General features: G+C 46.6%; 1 protein-coding gene across 6 annotated transcripts in view; it reads left to right on the forward strand.

Moving 5' to 3' along the window:
• Positions 1-21,104, forward strand: part of CAMTA1 (calmodulin binding transcription activator 1) — a 245,427-nt gene that overhangs the window by 45,141 nt on the left and 179,182 nt on the right. For all 6 annotated transcript variants that reach the window (XM_063177088.1, XM_063177089.1, XM_063177093.1 and 3 more), the window contains one exon: positions 18,052-18,119. In XM_063177088.1, coding sequence (XP_063033158.1) covers positions 18,052-18,119 — 68 coding nt within the window. The remainder of the gene's footprint in view (positions 1-18,051; positions 18,120-21,104) is intronic.

The following is a 21,104-nucleotide window of genomic DNA, read 5'->3' on the forward strand; positions in this document are numbered from 1 at the left end:
ACAAGGTAGTTTTTAGTATTCATGAAAAATGCTTGTGACAGCCTTACCCCAAGTAATGAGCAGCCACCTGCAGTTCAGAGCAGTGCTTGATAATGCTGTAATTAGATTGGAGATGCAAAAAAGCTCATTAAAATTAAATAACATATTTGTCACTGTTTTAAGAGGTGCAGATTGCCTCGAACCATGCTGGTCTCTTGACCTTGAGTATTTTGGCATAGTCCTCTCTGTTGAGCACATGAAAATAACGTTGGAGCATCCTACAGGCAGGTTCATGGTGGGGGTTTCAGCACAGGGCTGCAGGTGCTCACCTGCCCTGGTCAGATTGTTTGGCACCTCACCCTACAGGGCCATGATGCCAGCACTGGGATGGCACAGAGGAACACAGGCTTCCAAAGGCATGGGTGTGAAAGGTAAACCTCTTCAGTTTTTGAAATACAGTAAAATGTGTTTTGAGTCCTCCCCTTCCTCCCTCCTGCCTGAAAAAGAGCATGCAAAGTCATGACAGTGTCTATTAACAAGACTGTAATTTTCCAAAATTAATTTTTAATGACTAATTTGTCTTGTTTTCAGATGTTTTATGCAACACATATTGTTTAAACTCCTTTTGTTTCTCCACATGTCACCACAGCAGAGGCAGGTGTTGGGTCAAGATCTCCATTTGGGGCATCCACTGCTGGCATGGCTCTGCCCTTGGAAGGGCTGCATCTGCCAAGGAAAGGCAGCTCTGGGGAAAGGCAGAGAAAGGAAAGAAGTCTTTTATAGATGGGATTTCCCTTTCTGCTGCCCCAAAATGGCACTGCTGCCTGAACACTGTTGCCTTCACTCCAGCTGTTGTGGCCACACACTGCTCTTCCCCTCCATAAATACTGGCCGACCAGGGCTTCTCTTGCAGTAGCTTCTATGCACAAAGAAGAGAATTAAAAACAAAAAGTGGGTTTTTCTTCCTCCTCCTCACTCCTAGTGAGTAATTACCCGTAGGTGTCTCGGAACAGGAGTGTTTACAGACACTCTGTATTTTCGGCATGTGGGATTTTCCCGCTGTAGCACTTGGGCTGTGAGCAGCAGCAAAAGCAGCGCTCAGCCTGGTGCCTGGATCACCACTGCTGTGTTGGGAGCTGAGGAAGAGGAGGGAATGCTCCTGAGCATGGAGTATCCTTGTGGGATCACGGCCCTTTGGTGCCCACAGGAAGGGAGTTTGTAGCACAACTTCTGGCACCCTAAAGATAACCTTATTTTTTGTATTTTTTTCCCCTTCTTAGGAATGATCTTGGAAGGGCTCAGATTTGGGTGGTGGCAGCTTGTGTTGCCTTGCAGCTGGGCACACTGCTTGGCTTTGCTTGCTGCCATTCATGTCAATGTTTTCTGTTATGTTCCTGGCACCAAATGGGATTTTTCTCAGAGCTTGTTCTGACTAATGTTGATGAAAGGGCAGAAATTCATTATTAGAGTGAAATAGCTGGTGATAGACTGGGGTTCCCAGGTGTATGAATGAATATCAGCAAATATCTGTAATGAAATTTATTTCTGCAGATCCTCGCCTGTGACCACCCCTGCTCTGCCTGTGTGGGCTGAGCTGTGAATGCCACACAGCCACAGGAGTTTGGAACAGCAGAGGTGTTTGTCCCCACAGCCTGGGCACCCACACCTTCTCTGTGGCTGCACTGGTCCCCAAAACCAGTGTGAGAGCCTGTGATGGGCAGGCAGAGCCTAACCATAAAAAAAATCAAATAAAGTGTTTTCAAGGCCCAGATTGAGACAGGACCCATCCACCTCTTCCTTTCATCCAGGTACCTGATAATTGGCAGAATAATCTTAGTTCTTTGTCTGGGGTGAGATGGTTGGGAGGGAGGGAGCTGTGAGTGAACAGGTTCATCAGCAATAAATATTTCCAGATAAAACCGAATGTGTGATTCCCATCATGCTTGGAGCAGAGTGAAGGGCTGTGGCTCAGGTTTGTGATCAGATCCAGGTGGGTCCTTTAGGCAACTTCAGAGGAAAAGAACCCCCCCAAACACATTTGGCCTTTGTGGTTATGCTGAGGAATCTGCTGGCAGAGTAAACCCCGGGTAAACATCCTCAATTTGCTGCCTCCTGAAATGGAGCAGCTTTTGGAGTTTGGAGCCACAATTTGTATTCAAATGAAGGTCATTTGAAAGGTGTAACACAGTAAACAGCCATTATTTCATTTTGATAGTGGTACTAAAATTATAGTGTTGGTTGAATTATTTTAGTATAGGACCATTACCATCTCCCTAAAACACTTACAGGGGTTTTATATCAGTGCTGCAGTCCTGAAATTAGAGGAAAATTAAAAATCACACAACTGTGGTAGAAAAGTAATTTATTTGTGAGGATGCCTTCATTTTATCATGGTGTCTCTTTCCCTTCTGCTATTCCAGGAGAGAGATGAGCTCCTGACACCCAGACAGGCTCCCAGGGTTTGCCTTGCTGAACCAGGAAGGCATCAGCTTCCCACGAGCCAGGGCTGCCATAAGCCACCCCCAAAACTTAATTTTTAATTTAATTTTTTTTTTTCTTTTTTTCACTAAAAGTGGCTGATGTGGTATTGCCTGACTCAGTGCTGTCAGCGTGTTCTATTTCAAACATACTCGTGTAGGGGGGTAGGCACACACTTCAAACCTCCCTGCATTCATTTTCTTCTAGGAATACAGGCAGTGGAAGCTGGAGTGAATAGAGTGGCAGTGATTTCCCTCACTGAGGGTGCCTGGCTGGAGCCTGGCAGTTAGGGCTGCTCTTGGGTGGAAGGGGGGATGCTCCAAGGCTGCGCTGGAGCGGGAGCTGGCGGACGTGAACAAAATCTTAATTGGGAAATTCCCGTCGATTATTACAGCTGCCTTCATTAACATTTTCACACTTGGCTGGTAACAAATGAGGAGAAGGGCTGTGTGTGCCACTGGATTTATGGTGTTCCAAATCCACTCCATACCTGGGGTGTGCCTTTGAGCAGAAGGGATGGTAGCTTTTTGTGGAGGGGTGAGGATTCTGTGAGGATTTCTGGGAAAATCTTTACTGGCAAGGACCTGGTTTTCAATTGCAGGAAGGAATACCCTGAAAATAAAATTCCTAGCTTCATCTCTGGCAAAGTTCAGTTTGGGTTTGTATCTGATTTTTTATCTGTTTGTGCTTAAACTCCAGCGTTTTTTAATTGCTCAAGGATATGAAGTGCATATCCGCTGTAAAAGAAGATGAAGTCCTAAACACTGTAAGTTGAGCTGTTTAACAGTAGCACAGCTGACTTGAATGAAGCACCATGAAAGATGTTGGCCATGGAAGGCCACATCATATTGCAGGAAAAGGACATGCCTTGTGTCTCTTCCCTGGCCACACAGGCCCTGGCTTGCTCCTGCTCACACTTTACTGCTGCACACAATACTGGCAGGGCCAAAATACATTTTCATTATGAAATCACAGGGTGCTCATGTGCTGGGTGACACTGGGGTGGATGGTCCCATCCTTGGGTGAAGGCTGTTCTCACAGAGGAGATCCTCAGGAGCTCCTTCAAATCGAGGGGAAAACCTGCAGCTGGATTAGGATGCCCTCAGAGATGAGCGTAGCAACCTGTTCCATATTTATTACGGGCAACAATTTGACTAAGGGAGAATTTAGATTAATAACATTCAGCCCAGAGAAGTAATTTCCTTTGAGAAAGCGATTTACATGCACTCTGCCAAAAAGAGCCGTCACCGCGTGCTCTCCCTGTGTCAGCTCCAATAATGAAGTTGGAAATAACATGGGAGGTTAATAGGTCCTACTTATCTCCTTAGTGCTGCAAAGGAAGATTTACAGTGCAGAGTCTGGTTTGCATATTCCCCTTGGAAATGGAAAGGTTTTTCCCAGCTGAGATTGATGAGAGCTTGCAGGGTGTCTGCTGGGGCTGTAAACCTCCATCCCAGGGACACGCTGCTGCCAGAGGGAGCTGCCTTTCCCGGGTCACTGGCCAGGGATGCCAGAGCCACCATTCCAGTGATAATTATTTTTATCCATCTGTCTCCTCCAAGCCTGGAAGTTCACAGAGATGTGGCTGCCACACCGTGTTAGGAGCTGGGTTTAAGCCCAAGTGGGTTTTCCCTGGGAGCTGCCCATGGCATGTGAAAGGGAAATTCATCTGGAGGCACTGCTGTGGAGGGTGGTGGAGCTGCCTGTGGTACCCCTTGGGCTGCTCCCTGTGTGATGCCAGTCTTCTGGGTGTATGTTGGGGTATTCTCCTGGTTTAGGGCAAATTTGGGAAGAAACCTCCAAAAGGGGCCCCTCCAGAAAGCAAACCCACATGGCCCCTCCCCACAACCGGGTCGGGAAGGATTCCTTGGAAAGAAGTGGAAAGAACCTGTTTATTTAACAGGCACAGCACCCCTCAGCACACAAAAACTGTTTATTTAACAGGCACAGCACCCCCCAGCACACAAAATGAACAATACCAGATGACAACACTCTTTCACCATTCTGAAAAAGATGACAAATTCAGAAAGTCTCTCTTGGGGGTGGTCGCTCTGTTCTCAGTCCCTCCAATGTTGGGGCAGCTGCTGCAGCTGCAGGGTGCAAACTCTCGCTGTTCCCAGGTCCCAGTCTGGAGCAGGTTCGAGTGGGTCCAAAAAAAGGGAAGGGAGAAACAGTCCAGGCAAAAATTTGGGCTGCTTAGCTACTAACTAATGAGCAGAAGCAAAAGGCAAGAGCAAAGCAGGAGCAAAGCAGAAGCAAGAGCAAGAGCAAAGCGAAAAGCCAAGCAAAAAGCAAAGGCAGCACCATGTACTGCCCCATCTGTGTGTCCCACCAGCCGTGGGGGAGCAGCTGATAAGAAACCAAACCAAAACTTTCACTCTTCAGAGCCAGTCTTGAAGGCACAGAACATGATATCCAGCATAAACAGAACACAGGAATGGGGGTACAAGCATCATCACATCACCCTAGGAGGTCACCCTAGGTATATTGTGTCCTGCCCTTACCCCAAGGAGTGGGCTCTGTGTGCTGGGCCATGGGCTGGGAGCTGCTGGGTTAATTGGGGCCTGCTGCCCTAGCTGGAGCTGGTGGAGGAGGATGCTGCTGCCTGGGCTGTGGTGAGGCTGGAAGCAGCTGGAGTTGCCTGGAGTGGCCCCTTCCCCCTGGTGTGGCTGTCCCGGGGATGGCAGGGACAGGGGATGGCGGGAGCCAGAGGCTGTCACTTCTCATTACTGCTGTGGAATCCCAGAGGAGCCGTGGCACGGTATGGGCTGCTGCAGGAGCTCTTTCCCTGTGTCTGGGCTTAGAGTAAGGAAAATCCCCAAATTCTGTGGCTGCTTTCCTCTCCCCTGGCTCTCCCCACTGGCTTTTGGGAAAGAGCTCTGTCTGTTCTTCTCTCCCAGCAGGGTTGTGTTTGGGTTCTTCCAGGTTGTTGGGCTCTGCCAAACTGGGAATAAACCAAACTTTTAAAAATAAACCAAAATTCATTCCCTCTGGATAATTTAAGTCGCATGATGCCTGAAACCTGCTTAGGAGAGGGACTCTGAGAGGGAAAGAATTGTTAATAAATGTTCTGTCTGCACAAACTGTAAAATATTCATTTCAGTCAGTTATTTCACGTTACCGAGCAAGTGCAAGAAGAATGAACTTTCTGAACAGCTTAAGGTACAATTCTGTAATAACCTGAGCCATTTAATGAATGAAATATTTAACATAATTTGCATATATTAAGTGATGGGATGACGTTTTTCTACTTCTGTGTACTCTTTGTGTATCTGGAACAGTGCAGCCTTTCCTCTTCACCACTCCTCACAGTGCTCAGGGTAAGCACTGAGGAAATGGCATTTTTCCTGCCCATTTGGAGCCAAGCAAATGGGAGCCACACCAGCTGAAGGCAAGGGCACACACAGGCACAGCTGAAGTATTTTCAGCTTGGCAGCATGGCTCAAGTAAGCATTGCTTCTGCTGCCATTTCTGCTCTTGATGCTCCCAGTCCCACAAACCACTATTTGTTTCCTTTTTTTTTTTTAATCAAGTAGTATTTTAAGTGCAGACAAGAAGCTGTCTGCACGTGCCAGAGACTCCTCTTGGCAGCACGATGCACAGGGCCTGGGAGCTGCCCTGTTCTGAAGCACTCCTGGAGCAGAGCTGGGCCTGGCACTGAGCCCATCCCTGGCATGGGATGTCCCTTGCCTGGATGCCATCCCTGGGCAGCCCTGCTGGCCCCTCCAGAGCTGTGGCTGGGCTGCCCTTGGGGATGCTGAGCCTGCCTGTGGTGTCCTTGAGAGTGGCATCCCTGAGCTGGCACTGCTGCTGGATGGTTGCTGTAAATCAGGGCCAAGTTAGGCAGTGAAAACTTCAGGATTGGAAAACAAGGGGGGAACCTTGGTGCTTTCCCCCACAGAAACAGAGAGAGCTGTAACAGGTGTTGAGGGAGCAGCACTTCATTCTCAGCAGGTTGCTCCAGGAGGAGGGAGCTGCTGATTTCCATGGGACCAGAAACTGCAGGGCATAATCCAAACAGTGGCAGGGCTGGGTTCTCAGTTGTACCCAATTAAGGTGTGACTTCATTACTGTTCCCTAACTTAACTGCACTTTAATTCTGCTCTGTAAGTGGTCTCAGGAAACTGTAGAGGGAAATGAAGTGTCCCAAGTCATGTGGGTTTTGGATATCTGTATATTGATGTACAGAGTTATAGATATATGAGTCCCTCTGTATCCCATGGGTGGTTGCCCAGAGCAGCAGCCCACAGAGTGGATCTGGGGTGACCAGTGTGGCTCACAGTGATGCAGGTACATCCAAAGTGTCCATCATGCTCTGCCCTGATGCCACTGAGGCCAACCCTCACAGGCTGGATGAATAATGAATGCATCTTGCTCTTGCAATCCCCATTACTTTGTGTTTTTTGCATCCCACGCACTCTGTGTCGTGTCAGTCATTTGCCCAGTTTGTAGTTTGTTCAGGGCTCTGGGCTGGTTTTCCAGCCTGTCTGAGCCTCACTCAGAAATGCCTTCTGTCATGTTCAAGTGGCACCTTCACACTGCTCCTTTCCAGGTCGTTGGTAAATATGAAGCAATAAAGGAAATATAAAAGGAGTTCAACCAGGAATCCCCATCTGTCTGGGCCTGCAGAGCTCCTGGATGTCAAAATTGCCTTTCCAGAACTTTAAAGGCTTAAAACCAGAGAAGAGCAGAGTAATTCTAAAACACATCCCTTTCTTTTATCAGCGAGATTTTATTTTTTAAAGGTATATAAACTAATAGGGAATGAGCCCACTGCTAGGGATATAAAGCACAGACTGGCATGAGTGTTCAGGGTCCCCTCTCAGCAGCTGGATTTGAGCTGGGTGAGCAGAGGGAGGGCTGTTTTCATCCTGCTGTCAATGTGCCTTGACAGAGCGTTAAAGTCAATATTACCCTAAAAACGTTCTGCTTTTCATAACAGGCAATTTTGTTGGTGCTGAAAATGCTTTGTTTGATTTTGGGAGCCATTCATTACAGGATCAGGGCTTCAAAGTGAAGCCAATTAGTTATAAGAGCTACTTTTAAAAAGCTTTTTTCCAAACAGCAGCTTGAAGGTTGGCTGGAATGCGGTGAATGGGGAGCCTGTGTGGGGTGGCCCCATTGTGGTGTGGGTACCACTGGGGCTGCATCCCCCTCACTGAGGCCACATCCTGGCAGGAGCAGGAACCTGCAGCCACTCTGCCCTTTTCTATATTTAGCAAGAAATGCATCAGCATCCCTTTTACTCGCTGAATTCCCTCTGGGAGTGGAGCTGGTAAATAGCTGTCGCACTAAAAATAACACCTGCAGCAGCCACGTTCCCTTCCCTGGCTGAGCACAGAGCCAGAGGGCTCCCACCCTGGGAGCAGATGTTGGGATTTATGATTATTTAAAAAAAAACCAACTAAAAATCAACACTTAGAAATATAAAGAGCATGAAATCGCCTGTGATGCTGAACCTTTGGGAAGCAGCATCCGTGCTCTGTGCTGGCTGCTGGCTGTGAGAAAGGACACAGCAGCCCCAGCACAGCCTGCAGCAGTCCAGAGGTCACTGGTGTGACATGGCATCAGCCCTGCCTTTCACCAGCCTTCTGGTCAACCCCTTTCCACAGATAAATACAGGGAATCCTGGGCACTTTGGGCATTTTGCTGTCCTGGCACTGCTCATAATGGGAAACAGCTCTTTCACACAAACATCCTTTTTTCTGGTCATTTTTCCCTTGTCATATATGTTCTCTTAAAGGCAAGGCTTAACTAAACTTTTGGAAGTCTGAAAATAACTCACAAGGAATTTACAGTTCCCTGATGGTGCTCTGGTTTTATGGTTGTTTCCTTGCAGTGCCAGCCAGCACACACCATAATTCCAGGTCAGAGGGGCAGTTTCCACAGATGGGAGCCAGCTGGCAACTTCCAGCCACTCTGGGAGCAGAGCTGCTGTGCCCCCCAGGCCACAGGCCCTGGTTAATCATCGTGGCTGGATCCTGACATGGGGCAGAAATGTTTCCCTTCCATGCCCCCACGGAAGGGAGGATGGTTTGATGACAGCTGTGAGTGTTGTGGGTTTACTGGAGCTGATGGGCACTTGGGAGCTGCCTCCAGAAAATGGACTTTTTGTTCCCAATTTTGTGAAGAATCCATCAAAGTGACCCTGAGATCATTTGGTTGAAGCATGGTGTGAGTAATGCCAGTGTCACAGGTTCAGCCCCCATAGGGGTCATTCAGTTATGAGTTTGACTTTATGATCCTTCAGGGTCTCTTCCAACTCAGAATAGTCTGTGATTCTGAATTTACCAGGGAAGATCTGGGAAGAAAAACCCCAAACCAAAAAACCTCACCAAAACCAACCAAGCCAGCAGCAGCAGCAGCCAGGAGCTGGGGACATCAGCACAAGTGGCCTGGGACAGAACCACTCTGAGGTGTCAGAGGCATCTCCTGCAGTGCAGAGAGCCCTGGCTTTCTGCTAATGGCTCTGTGGCTTCTGAATAATGAACAATTAATTATATAAATACCTGAATAATGCCTTTTCTGCCTGCTTCTGCTTGTTTGCTCTTGTATTTGATATTGGTCCTTCCATTTAGAGTTTTTATTTGAGTGGAACAGCATGAGATGAGGGGCTCCTGTACAGGTCAGGCAATGTGCCTCCAGGAAGGACAGCCAGAAGCCATGACCCTTTCATAGACTGTGGTTCTTTTGGCATCTTCAATGCTTAAAACCCCTTTGTGAATTCTACTAGTGCTGTACAGGTTCATTCTAGACACTGCTCCTGAGTTTTTGTCAGCCTGGCCATGCTTGGGTACAGGGCTGTGCTGTGCAACTCAAGGCTCTGTGGTGTTCTCTGTTCTCAAATGCAAAACATGAACAATTCTTACAGGAATGATGATAATGAGTAGCATGGGTAATTTTTTTTAACACTAAATGTTGTTTGTACAATGATACAGGACACGTGTGTGGTATTGACAGAGCTGGGAAAGCCTTCAGTGTAAACAATGGAAAATGAATAAACCTGTTCAGTAATGGCTTCAGGTACAACTTCTGTGTTCAACTGGATCTTCGGGAAAAGGGATCCTTGTGCTTGGGCTGGAGTGGGAGAGATGGAGCATGAAAGCACCAGCATCCCCATTTGTACTAATTAAGATGTGAGACTGAGGTGGTGGCATGACAGCAGAGCATGGTTGAACCAGTAAAATGTCCCAGTCCCTTCTATTCCTGGATTCCCCTGCTATTCCCAGATTTCTGGGCTTTGTGGCTCTCAGCCTGACCAGCAGCATCATTTGAATGCAGCTTTTATCATGATTGAATATGTATATTTTAAGAAGGATTTTAATTCTGTTTGAAATAAGAAAATGCCATAAATCAGCAGCAGAATCTTTTAACATTTACAGTTTTAAATGAATTCCTGGTGAGAGTCTCTTAAGCCAGATTTATATCTGACTCTGCATTGAGCTGTCGTTATGTGGGACTGAAAAACTCTGACAGAATTAGGCATAATGCAAAAACATGCTGAAAAGACAATTTTGCAGGACTGTGGCATATTATTATGTCAGAGGATATGGGAGGAATTTGTAGAAAGGGGCAATTTCTGGGGATATTTCCCTTTTAATGGTGCTTCTGTTGGAAGGACTTTGGAAGGGCTTGCTGCTGTCTCCATGCAGGAGAAGGCAAATGGAGCAGGCCCTGGTGTTGGCACCTTGTTGGGCACCTTGTTGGGCTGTCCCCCTGCCAAGAGTGGGACTGGTGTGATTCTCCTGGTTTCTGGAATGCTCTTTGGCGCCTTAAAGCCATGTGACTGTTCAAATTGTCTACAAAAATTGAGGTTTTTGCTATTATGCTTTAATTAATGCATCATAAACACAGGGATCTTAGTGATTTTTTTTAATCCCATTGCATATTTGACTCTTTCAAGCTTCAGAGGACAAGTGAACTGAACCAGCAGGACGCCAATGTTTGTGGTTCTTTAAATCACAGGGTTTAGTCCAAGGTCATTTAAAAGAAAAAAAAATCACATAATGACCTGTGGGTGTTTTCCAGTAACTCAAGACTGGGCATTATTGGTTACTGCTCTGTTTCACTAACTGTCCCTCAGTGTGTGGCCTAAATGGAAGATAAAATCCATCCTAATCCTATTAGCCATGGGCTGATGTAAGGGCTGACTTTGCTCTGACTGGTGACTAACAGCACTTCTGAGTGGCTCACGGCAGCCATGGCTGGGGATTGTGCCCCATTTTGCTCTTGCTTTTCTAAAGACCCCCTGTGTGTCTCAGTTTGCTCTTGTCCCTGTGTTTGGCAGGTGAAGGAGCTGAGCAGACCTTGTTCAGCTCCAGTCCCTGTTAGTTACTGCTTGTGCTCTTGATTGGGTTTTTTTTCCCTCCTTTTCACATGTTTTAGAGGAAATTATTTCTTGTTCAAGTCTATTTTTTTCATATTAGGTTTAACCCTGAAAATAGTGTTTTAGTTGTCCATTTGCTACTGGTTTTTTTCCCACTTTGTTTAATTTTTCCCCTTTCTTCTGCCCCTTTCCCTAAGTTTTCTTTGGGACTGTGTCCACGTCGATTTGCAGCTGTTTTTTGTTTTTCACCGTTGTGGTCCTTTAACCCCAGGAGTTTGTCAGGGCTGCTCTAGCCCTGGAATCTGAGGGCAGACAGCTCTCCTGAGGCTGCTGGGTTGGGTGCACGAGGCCCCAGCAGAGCTGCACAGCACCATCGCAGTCAGATGACTTGATCAGCCATCACAGCTCAGGATTTCCTAAATGTCACCCTATAATATCTAATTAAGATTGCAGTTTGAAGACATCATGTACTTTAATTGAAAACTGTAGAGTAATCTATTCCATTTTTTCCTGTTAAATTAATAGTGTGGACCTTTAGCAGATGGTTGGTGAGACACCAATATTAATGAAAACATCCCCCCTCCTGCAATCCTGCTGTTCACTGCCATGCAGGGAACCAAGGCAAGCATCTCCCAAACCAGAAGCATTTCCCACTTGGTGGCTTTACTGTTCTGTGGCACCAGACATGCTGCCAGGGCTGCCCTCAGGCCTTTTCCTGCAGAGGTGAGCTCTGGCTGGGTAAGGGGGACCGCAGCAGCCAGTGGGCTGTGGGCTGTCACAGACACATTTTGTGAAAAATCCTTTCCTTAGGATTTTTTCTCCTGCGAAGCTGAGAGACCTCAGGAACAACATGTAAACAGTGGTTATCTGCTGCTGTGGAATGCAACAGGTGCATCTGTGACTGGCCCATGTTGGTTGTTTCTAATTAATGGCCAATCACAGTCAGCTGGTCGGACTCTGTCTGAGACACAAGCCTTTGTTATCATTCCTTCTTTTTTTATTCTTAGCTAGCCTTCTGATAAAATCCTTTCTTCTATTCTTTTAGTATAGTTTTAATATAATATATATCATAAAATAATAAATTAAGCTTCTGAAACATGGAGACAGATCCTCGTCTCTTCCCTCATCCTTGGACCCCTGTGAACACCATCATATGGGCCACCTCCTGCTCTCTGCAAACCAAGGGAATGGGGCAACACTTTGGGCCTCAAAATGGTGAGGGCTTCATCCATTAGGGCAACAAACCAAGGGTCTGGCTTCAGCAGTCCGTGGTATTTTCACAGGTATGAATAAATATCTCTGCACTTGGCAGAAAATTCATGGCATGAGTTGGAAAACCAAATCCATGCAAGTCCAGCCTGACCTGTGCTCCAGCTGAGCAGCCCTGGGCAACCTCTGACCCCCAGGCACAGCTTGTACAGCTGACACAGATTGTCAGCAAAACAGCAGCAATATCTGAGCTTTATCCCCTTCTCAGCCTCAGCACAGGCTGTTTCTGCTTTGAGAAGTTGCAGATAGGTGACACTTCAAGACCAAGCCAAGTGCTGCCTGAAATGGCAGTGAAATATTCTGGTGTAGGAGTGTTCTGTCACTGGCAGGTGTTTGCAGCCTGCAGGCACCTGACCCTGCCATGTCCCTCCTGTCCCTGCTGGACACTGGTGGGCTCACTCTGCCTTTCTCCTGCTCCTTCTTTCACCCAGCTCATGAACAATATCCCTTTGATAATGTTGCTGATTTTGGCCAAACAACTGAGTGAATGCAGTGGGATTTTGATTTTTGTTCCATGATGCTGAAGAAGGTGGTGTGAGCTTGCTCTGTGTGATGTTTGGAGCAGTTTGTAGTTGGGATATTCAGAATATTAATAGCTTTGAGAGTGAGTATGGATAGAAAATGAAAATGGCTCAATCCCAGCTGAGAAGATGGTCCATAGTCAACATGAATTTTTATTTTCATTTCAGAGCAGAAGGATGATAAGGAAGTGATGGGCTGGAATTTGTCTTTATAGCAGAGAGGACGTGGTGAATTCCTAAGAGAATAAATGTGCTCGCTTAAGAGATTGCAGCTTTATTAGCTCTGTGGTCTAAATCTAGGGATGAGTAGAAACTCTTCTGCTTTCTCCTAACACATGCATAGATTCAGGCTTATTAATTCGGGTGTGTATAATTCATACAAAGTAATAACTTGAAATTCAGACTGCTTTTTTTTTTTTAATGAATTACATGCTGCTTTGAGACCAGATGCTGACCAGAGCTGCCTGGCCTAGGGAATCCTGCAATCCTTCTCCCTTACAGTCTTTTTTTTTATTTTGAGAGGTGAGGTGGGAATTGCCAATACCTTATGATGATGCAGGATGACCTGGAGGGAATTGAGGGGGAAGGAAGGAACCAACACTCAATCCATGGCTTTAGGGACCCATTAATTGTCCTTTTCAGAGTTTTTTAAACTTTTTCTACCAAAAAATGTGTGTGTTTACTGGAAACCCTTCAGCTCAGGGCAGAGCTGGCACCTTTCTGTGTGCACAATGGGTCACGAGCCTCTCTGACACCACCAGATCCCTGCCTGTTGGTGTCACTGTCATATTTTCTGGAAAAGTCCCCTTGCCCAGGATTTCTCTCCTAGGAAGCTGAGAAGCCTCAGAGAAAAAGGAAAACAATATTATCTCATTTGCTTCTCCTGTGTTCTGCTGCTTTGGAATGTTCTTGGAGATTGTTTATCCAACATTAAGTATTTTCACTTAATGACCAATCTCCGCCCAGCTGTGTCAAGGCTCTGGAGAGAGTCGAGAGTTTTCATTATTATCTTTTAGCCTTCTGTCTGCATCCCTTCTGTATTCTTTAGTATAGTATAATATAGCTCTTTAATATAATATAGAATATAAAATAATAAATTAGCCTTCTAAGAACATGGAGTCAGATTCATCATTTTTTCCCTACGACAGGGGACTCAGAAAATACCACACGTCCGTCTGTCCCGTGCTTTGTGGCCACGTTCTCTCCTCTCCTGTGCATGACCACATACAGCTTTGCAGCAGCTGCTGGGCAGCCCTGAGTGCCCTGAGGGAGCTTCTTCCTCCCTGCTGTCCCTGTGCCACTGGCTGCAGCACTGCCTCTCATCCACGCTGTGTGGGTGAGATCAGGTCACCCATGTGCCACAGCTCTGGGCTCTTACGTGCTGACATTAAATATTGAAGTGTCTGAGGAGCTGCAGTCACGTAGCATTGGGTGGCGAGTGTGTGGTGGTTCTGCCATCGTGCCTGTGCCAGGAGTGCCAGGCTGGGTGATGCCACCCTGGCACGAGGCTGAGGGAGCAGTGGGAACATCCTTGGTGGCAGCTGTCTGGAGATGTGCTTGTGTCCTGTCTCACACTGGGTTTCCCAGCTGGTGGCTCCCTGGTGCATTCACACTAATAATCTGAACAAACTGGCAAGTGCAAAATAAAAATAAATGCACACCTAGATAAAATGCTATCAGCTCGAGCAACCAAGTCTAAACTAAACACAGAATTATCTGACCAAGTTTAGGATAAAACACAACTCGAGTGATTTGAATGTTAAATAATCTCATTGCTCTATGGTGTGGTTCCCTGAGATGGTCAGTCAAGGCTGTTCTCAGCACTGTGAGTGGTGGGCTCAGTCCTGCAGGCACTCAGAGAGGGAGAGCCACGTGCTGAGCATTGCCCTGGGATTGCCTGACATATTGCAGTGCTGTGAGGGCTCCAACGAAGGAGGAATGATGAGGAGGACTTCATTGGTATTAGAAGGTTAATTAATTACTTTATTATACTATATTATTCTATACATCTAAAACTGAACTTGCTAAGCACTGAACTCTGTACACAACTGTACACACTGCTCTGAATTTCGTGACTGTCAGTGACAATCCCAGCACACACACACACACACACACACACACACACACACACACACACACACACACACACACACACACACATATGTTTGGCCCTGATAGGCCAAGGAAACAAAATGCTGTGACTTGGATAAACAATCTCTATATTGCATTCTGCTTTGGCACAGCAAATGATAAGAATTGTTTTCTTTCTCTGAGGTTCAGAGAATGTGAATCCCAGAAATATTCTTGGGAAGAATTGTGCCTTGCTTTTCTCTGTGAGGAGAAGTGTGGGGCTGCACTGACATGCATGGAAGAGGAGCTGGATCCACAGAGCTTCCAGTGATTCACCCTTTCCCAGCAATGCTCACTCAGTTTATCCTGACAGTAATTTCCAAGCTGGGATAGAGGGGATGTGGGTCTGGGTGGGACATCCTGACACAGGAGCTGCTGCCCGTGGTGTGTGGTGGCCTTGCCCATGGAGATAAACCTGGGTGGCCTTGGGGTGCACCTGGTGCCACCTGGCCTGGCTGTGCTGCAGGGGCACTCACTGGTGACGAGACTGAGCGTTTGTGTCACCTGCAGGTGTCCCTTGGTTTGTGTCACTTGCTGTGCAGTCCCAGAGGAGCCAGGACCAGCCGGGGTTTCAGAGCCAGCTCTGTCTCCTCTGACCTTGCTGGTGCCATGCTGTCTTTTGTTTGTAGTCTCGGGCAAGAAGCAATAGGAAAAGGGTTTGATAGGAGACAAAAGCAAACAATAGCTTTGCTCCAAAGATACGATGAATGGGATATAATTGGATTTTTTTGTGAGGACATTGATTTGACCCTGTGAGACACAGAAAGAATCATTAGGGGAATTAACACGCATTAAAATGCAGGGTTTTATCAGAGGGCTTTTATTGTGCCCATAGTTTTGTTTTTAATTATTTAATGACTTTGTGTCTTCTGGTGATAAATCTATTTCTTCCCTCTTTTTTCAAAGGGAAAAAGGGTGTTGGTATGGCAGCAGGGTACTTGGCCCATGCAGCTGCTGAACCCCAGCCCTGCTGTGCCCTGCTTGTCCCATACAGACAGGGAGCCACTGGGCAGAGACATCTTTTGCAAACCTCTGATCAACCACCTGAGCATTTTCCTCTGCAGAGCTGACATGAAGTTGTAGCTACAGAAAGCAGAATATATGGGATTTAAGGGGGTTTTGCAGCAGAGAAGCACATCTTCCTTCCCCAGTGTATATCTGTGGCAGCTTGGCCTTTCCTCTGCCCAAATATGAGTGTACCAGGCCAGCAGAGTGGAGACCCATGTTCTGCCTCTCATGGGAGCCTCTTGTTGCTGCAGCTCCTGCAGTTGGTGATGATTTGGGATTAGGTTTTCACATGTGCCTGGCATGGTCTGACAGGAAGGAGCAGAGTGAATGAGCTGTGGATAAGGCTGAGTTCCTTCACCTGAAGTACTTTGGGTTTCTATGCCATAGCAATGTATTTGTTCAGCCACAAATTTAAAAATGGCTTAACTCTCCTAACAGGAGTTGAATTTTAGTAGGAATAGGCAAAATCTCAGACTAACCTGAACCCCCTAAACTATCTAGGCATGGAAGGGGCTTGTTTCTGTTCTGCTTGCTTGCCTGGTGCTGAAGAGAATATGCAGGGAACTCCCAATTGTTCCTCAGTCTCTCCAGACTCCTCTCACTGTACAGCAAGAGGTGACACTGGTTTGTGGCATAGTGAGCTGAGGACACATAACGTGGGGTGGATTGGGAATAGAGCTCTGCTGATTGCTGCATTTTTGGTGGAATTACTGCACTGGCTTTAAAAATCCCCTGAGATATTTTTCCATATTTTCAGAAGAATTTTAGTTATGGAGTTCTTTGGTGGTTTTAGCCTGTTGGAAATCTGGGGTCAGACTTTTTGGCCATGTAGTGTCCAGATTTCAGCTCTTGCATCTGATTCAGGTGCAGCTGCTGTGAAACTGTGAGGATTGGGAAGGTCATCAGTGTCGGTGCTGGAGGTCTGCACAGGCTTTCCTTGATGCTGAGTTTTATTCAGCCATTAGCCAGAAATTAAAAAGAAGAGTTTTTGGAGCTTTGTGTTGCTGCTCTGTCATCTGTGTGTGTGGGGGATCCCTTAAACCTGCAGAGGCTGGCTTGGGAAACAAGGGGTGCGTCGGTGGATTCCAGGAGAATTTATTTGCAGTGTAAACATGTTGGTCAGGAGTCATTAATATGACATTCACACAGCTCTAATAAAGTACATAACACGGAGATCTGGCACCGCCGCAATGCCCAGAGGACATTAAGTATGAGTCTTAAAACCAAGAGTATTGGAAACAAGATATTTTTACGTCTCGTTTGGGAGTAATATAATTGCATTTTGTGGCTCTAGCAGATGCTTGGGCCAGCTGGTTGGAGAGCATTGTGGGGGTTTTTAGCTTTGGTACTGTAAGCGACAGCCCTTATATAGAGCTAGCTAAAAAAAAAATAATAAAAACACCTCTCGTGGTGGAAAGCCCTGGCACTGGAGTGTGTGTGCTCTTGGGAGTTACAGCCTGGGGACACTTCTGCTGCAGTGGCTCTGGAGATGATGCTGCATGTGGTTTGGGAGTCTGATTTGAGACATTTCTACACTGAAAGCAGTTTTGCTGACCTCGCTTGTTCAGCTTTTGCTATGCAGGCCCCTCTGAGAGGGCTGGGTGATAATTTTTGGAAGATAACCATCAAAACCCCGCATTTTTCTCAGTATATCACAGGGGGCTTATTTTCAGCACAGTCTCTGTGGCCATCTCTAGATATCAGGACACTGCTGGTGTGGTGACAGTTGTCACCTTCTGGCCACCCTGGGTTTGTACCCAGGAACTGGATGAATGTCTGTCCCTTCCTCAGGCCTGATTACAGGCACTGTCGTGAATTATGTCGCTGGCGCCGATAATTTCCTGCAAACAAATCGGTTCTGATCTGGAAGTAATCGCCCGTATCATTCCTGCAAGTGGGAGCAATGACTTATGTTGATGTCACCCGCTGGCTTTTTATGGCAACGATTAATAATTCAGTAATTCTCTCTGCAGTGATGCTGTTCTATTTATAAATATTTTATTTAGCTCCCTGTGTCCGTATTGTCGCTACCCTCCCCTTTGCTTCCTGACGTCATACCGGGCTCTCGGCGATGCCGTGGTCACCACAGTTACCAGCAAATTCTCTGTGCTGGGAAAATGTTAATGCCTTTCCTCATTTGCATCTCTTCATTGTCCTGTTTAAGCCTGGCCTTGGTGGCGTGGATGTGAACATTTACTGAGTGCTCTCTGTCAGTCAAACCCCGATTTCAGCTGCAGCCTGGCCCCGGGGTAGGCGGCTCCATGTCTCTGTTATAAAACTTTCCAGTTCCCAGCACAGCCATGCAAGTAACTCTGTTTTCTTTCTGCATTTCTCTTTCAGGAAATTGCAGCTTATTTAATAACGTTTGAAAAGCATGAGGAGTGGCTAACAACCTCCCCCAAAACCAGGTAATGTTCTCCTGCTCAGCACATTGACTCTCTCGCGCTGATGACTTGACTCACTGATCAATGCCTTGACCACCAAGTGGAAACTCCCAGTCATGCCTGATGGCTCGTGACACCAAACTCTCATTAATTGCCTTAATGAGCATTTTATTGAATGAAATCAGATTGATTAAAAATGGAATAGCTACAGTCTTGGCAGGTTAAAGTTTTAACCTGATTGCTCAGGATTTAATTGTATCCCTTCAGATGAGCAGATCTGAAGTCTCTGAGCAAGGTCGCGGGCTGTTTATCTTGACAGAGCTCTCTTGCCTCTAACTTTAAATAAATAAAAAAGCACCAGCCCCACCATGTGCTGCCTGTTCACAGACAGGCACGGGGATTGTTTGTGTTCTGGTGTTTCCCTTGCTGGGGTTAAGTGTTTGATGGTGAGGAGGTCCCAAAAAGCTGCATTAACAGACATGTTTGCAGTTTATTATTCAGTAAATGTCATGTCTTCTTCGTGCTGCCATAAATGTTTAACTTCTCGCTCCCCTGGGAACCCAGACATGGAGTTTTGGCTGTGGATGTTTTCCTGCTGTTTCAGCTATGTTCTGGCTCCATACGTCTCACTAACGCAGAGAACGACTCTTGCTTTCTGGTCTTGCTGGGCTTTTGCTGTTTTTCTTTTTCCCGATCACCCCTTTCCTATTGCAGAGGGCTGGGCCATTGGAAGGAGCCTGCTGGGACCCAGGTGAGAGAAAAGCCTGTTCTAGCATCCCACATCCCAGCATCATCCGTTGCAGGGGCCGGTGCCGCAGGCGCCCGGAGCAGCGTGCTCCAGGTTTGGCATCACCTCCTGCTGCCATGAGCAGGGACAGAGGTCCCAGTGGGACACGGGGAGCAGTGCCACCCTAACAAACAGCACAGATTGATTCCAGGTGTTCCACAGCACCCAGCTGAAGAGAGGATGGACGTGAAGCCTTCTCTGCACCTCTGCAGTGCAGCTGCAGGTGGGGCGCACAAAGGACCTGCTTTCCATGAAATATGGGAACAAAAGAGCTGTGTTGTTTTACTTTTGTGGGCTTTCTTTCCCCAAGACTGTGTATTTTTGTGACATTGGTAAGTAATGCATTTACTTGTATTAAAATGTGGGAAGGAGATGTGGGAAACCCAATTGTTCTCTCACTGATTGTCCAAGACCTGGAGCTGCCATGGTGGTGGAAGGGCCCTGAATGGATCTTTCCTGCTGGTAGCAGCTGTGAGGCTCTCCTTGGCTGCAGAACAGCAGGTAATTCACTTAATATTAGCAATAGTTTTTTCTGGGTTGGTAATCCCAGTTTCAGAATTAATTTAAAACAATTTCTGGCTGAGCCTTTGCCAGAGAAGCCTTTTAAGGGGTCAGAAAACACATTAACTAGTCTGGCTCTACATGGTATCATTAAAGATAGGAAATTATAAATGTTTTTGTAGCAGCATCTTCTGATTTTAAGAGCTTGGTTTGCTAAAGGCAATGCATGAAAATAATTCTCTGATGAACATTTCCTTGTGTCTGCAGCTCTCTCCACAGAGAGCAGTAAACACATTTCCTTGCCTTCCTCTTGTGTGTTTACACTTGGAAGAAAGAATGTCCCAGGAGAAGGAAAGTTGTGACATGAGTTCAAGGTCCTTCTGAAATTGTTCAGTTCGTTTTCTATTTTTTTTTTTATAATATAAAAATTAATTGGAAGAGTTAAATGCTGAGTTGCTACAATCAGAGCTCATGGTATTACAGAATTAATGACATCGATTTGGCACTGAACTGGAACACTCCCCGTTCTTTGTTTGCTGCTGTGGGTGCTACTAATTTCATCTCACAAAATTAATAAAAATTAATTGCACCACTGACACACACAGAGAGTTTCCTAATACAATGATGTATAGTGTGCTGTGAGGAGTCACTGCTGGATGGATGCCACGGGGGCTCCGGGCACGGCTGGGACACTGCCTGTGGGAGCTGCTGCTGCTGCAGCTGTGGGCACAGGGCTGGTATTGGTGATGAGGTTTTGGTGCTGTCCAGCTCCAAAAGGAAGGAATTGCTGCAGAGGGTCAGGCCAGGCTGGGCTGTGCTGCCTCACAGGTCACTGAGCTAAGGCAGAGCTTGGCAGTGAGGGATGAGCTGGTTTGGAGCCAGGCTTGCAGTTCTGAATGTTTTCATCTCTTTCCCAAACAGAGTTTCCCATGTTTACAGCATGGATGGATATTGCTTTAGTCGTGGACATGGAGGAGAGGCCCCCTTGCCATTGAAGGAGCTATGACAAACCTTTGCAAAAAGTCCCTAAAATGGCTTTTTTCTGAAACTTCTTGTCAAACAACTCCAATTGACTGAATGCCCTGATATAAATATACTGGGTCATTATTACAACAGTCCTTTGAGCGCTCCAGTTGATCAACATAAATTAGCAAGTACACCTCACAAGCTTTGACCTTGAGGCTGCCTTGGAATGGTGTTTGGTTACTTGATGTGTGGGCAGAGGGTTGATATTGGTGATGGGGTTTTGGTGCTTCCAGCTCAGCCATGAACTGCTGCAGAGGGCCAGGCCAGGCTGGGCTGTGGTGCCCCACAGGTCACTGAGCTAAGGCAGAGCTTGGCAGTGAGGGATGAGCTGGTTTGGAGCCAGGCTTGCAGTTCTGAATGTTTTGTTCTGTTAACATGAGGTACTCTCTTTCCCAAACAGAGTATCCCATGTTGCAGTTCTGAATGTTTTGTTGAACGACTTTCTTTTCTTGTTGAAAACTTCTCGTTGTACAACTCCAACTGACTGAATGCCCTGATATAAATATACTGGAGCATTATTACAACAGTCCTTTGAGCGCTCCGGTTGATCAACATAAATTAGCAAGTACACCTCACAAGCTTTGACCTTGAGGCTGCCTTGGAATGGTGTTTGGTTACTTGATGATGTGCTGGGTAATCCGCAGCGGGTGTTCCGGCAGCGGGGCGGGGGAAGCGTTCTGCTAATGCAGCAGGGC

This window comes from Melospiza melodia, chromosome 26, assembly GCF_035770615.1.
Source record: "Melospiza melodia melodia isolate bMelMel2 chromosome 26, bMelMel2.pri, whole genome shotgun sequence".
NCBI classification, from domain to species: Eukaryota; Metazoa; Chordata; class Aves; order Passeriformes; family Passerellidae; genus Melospiza; species Melospiza melodia.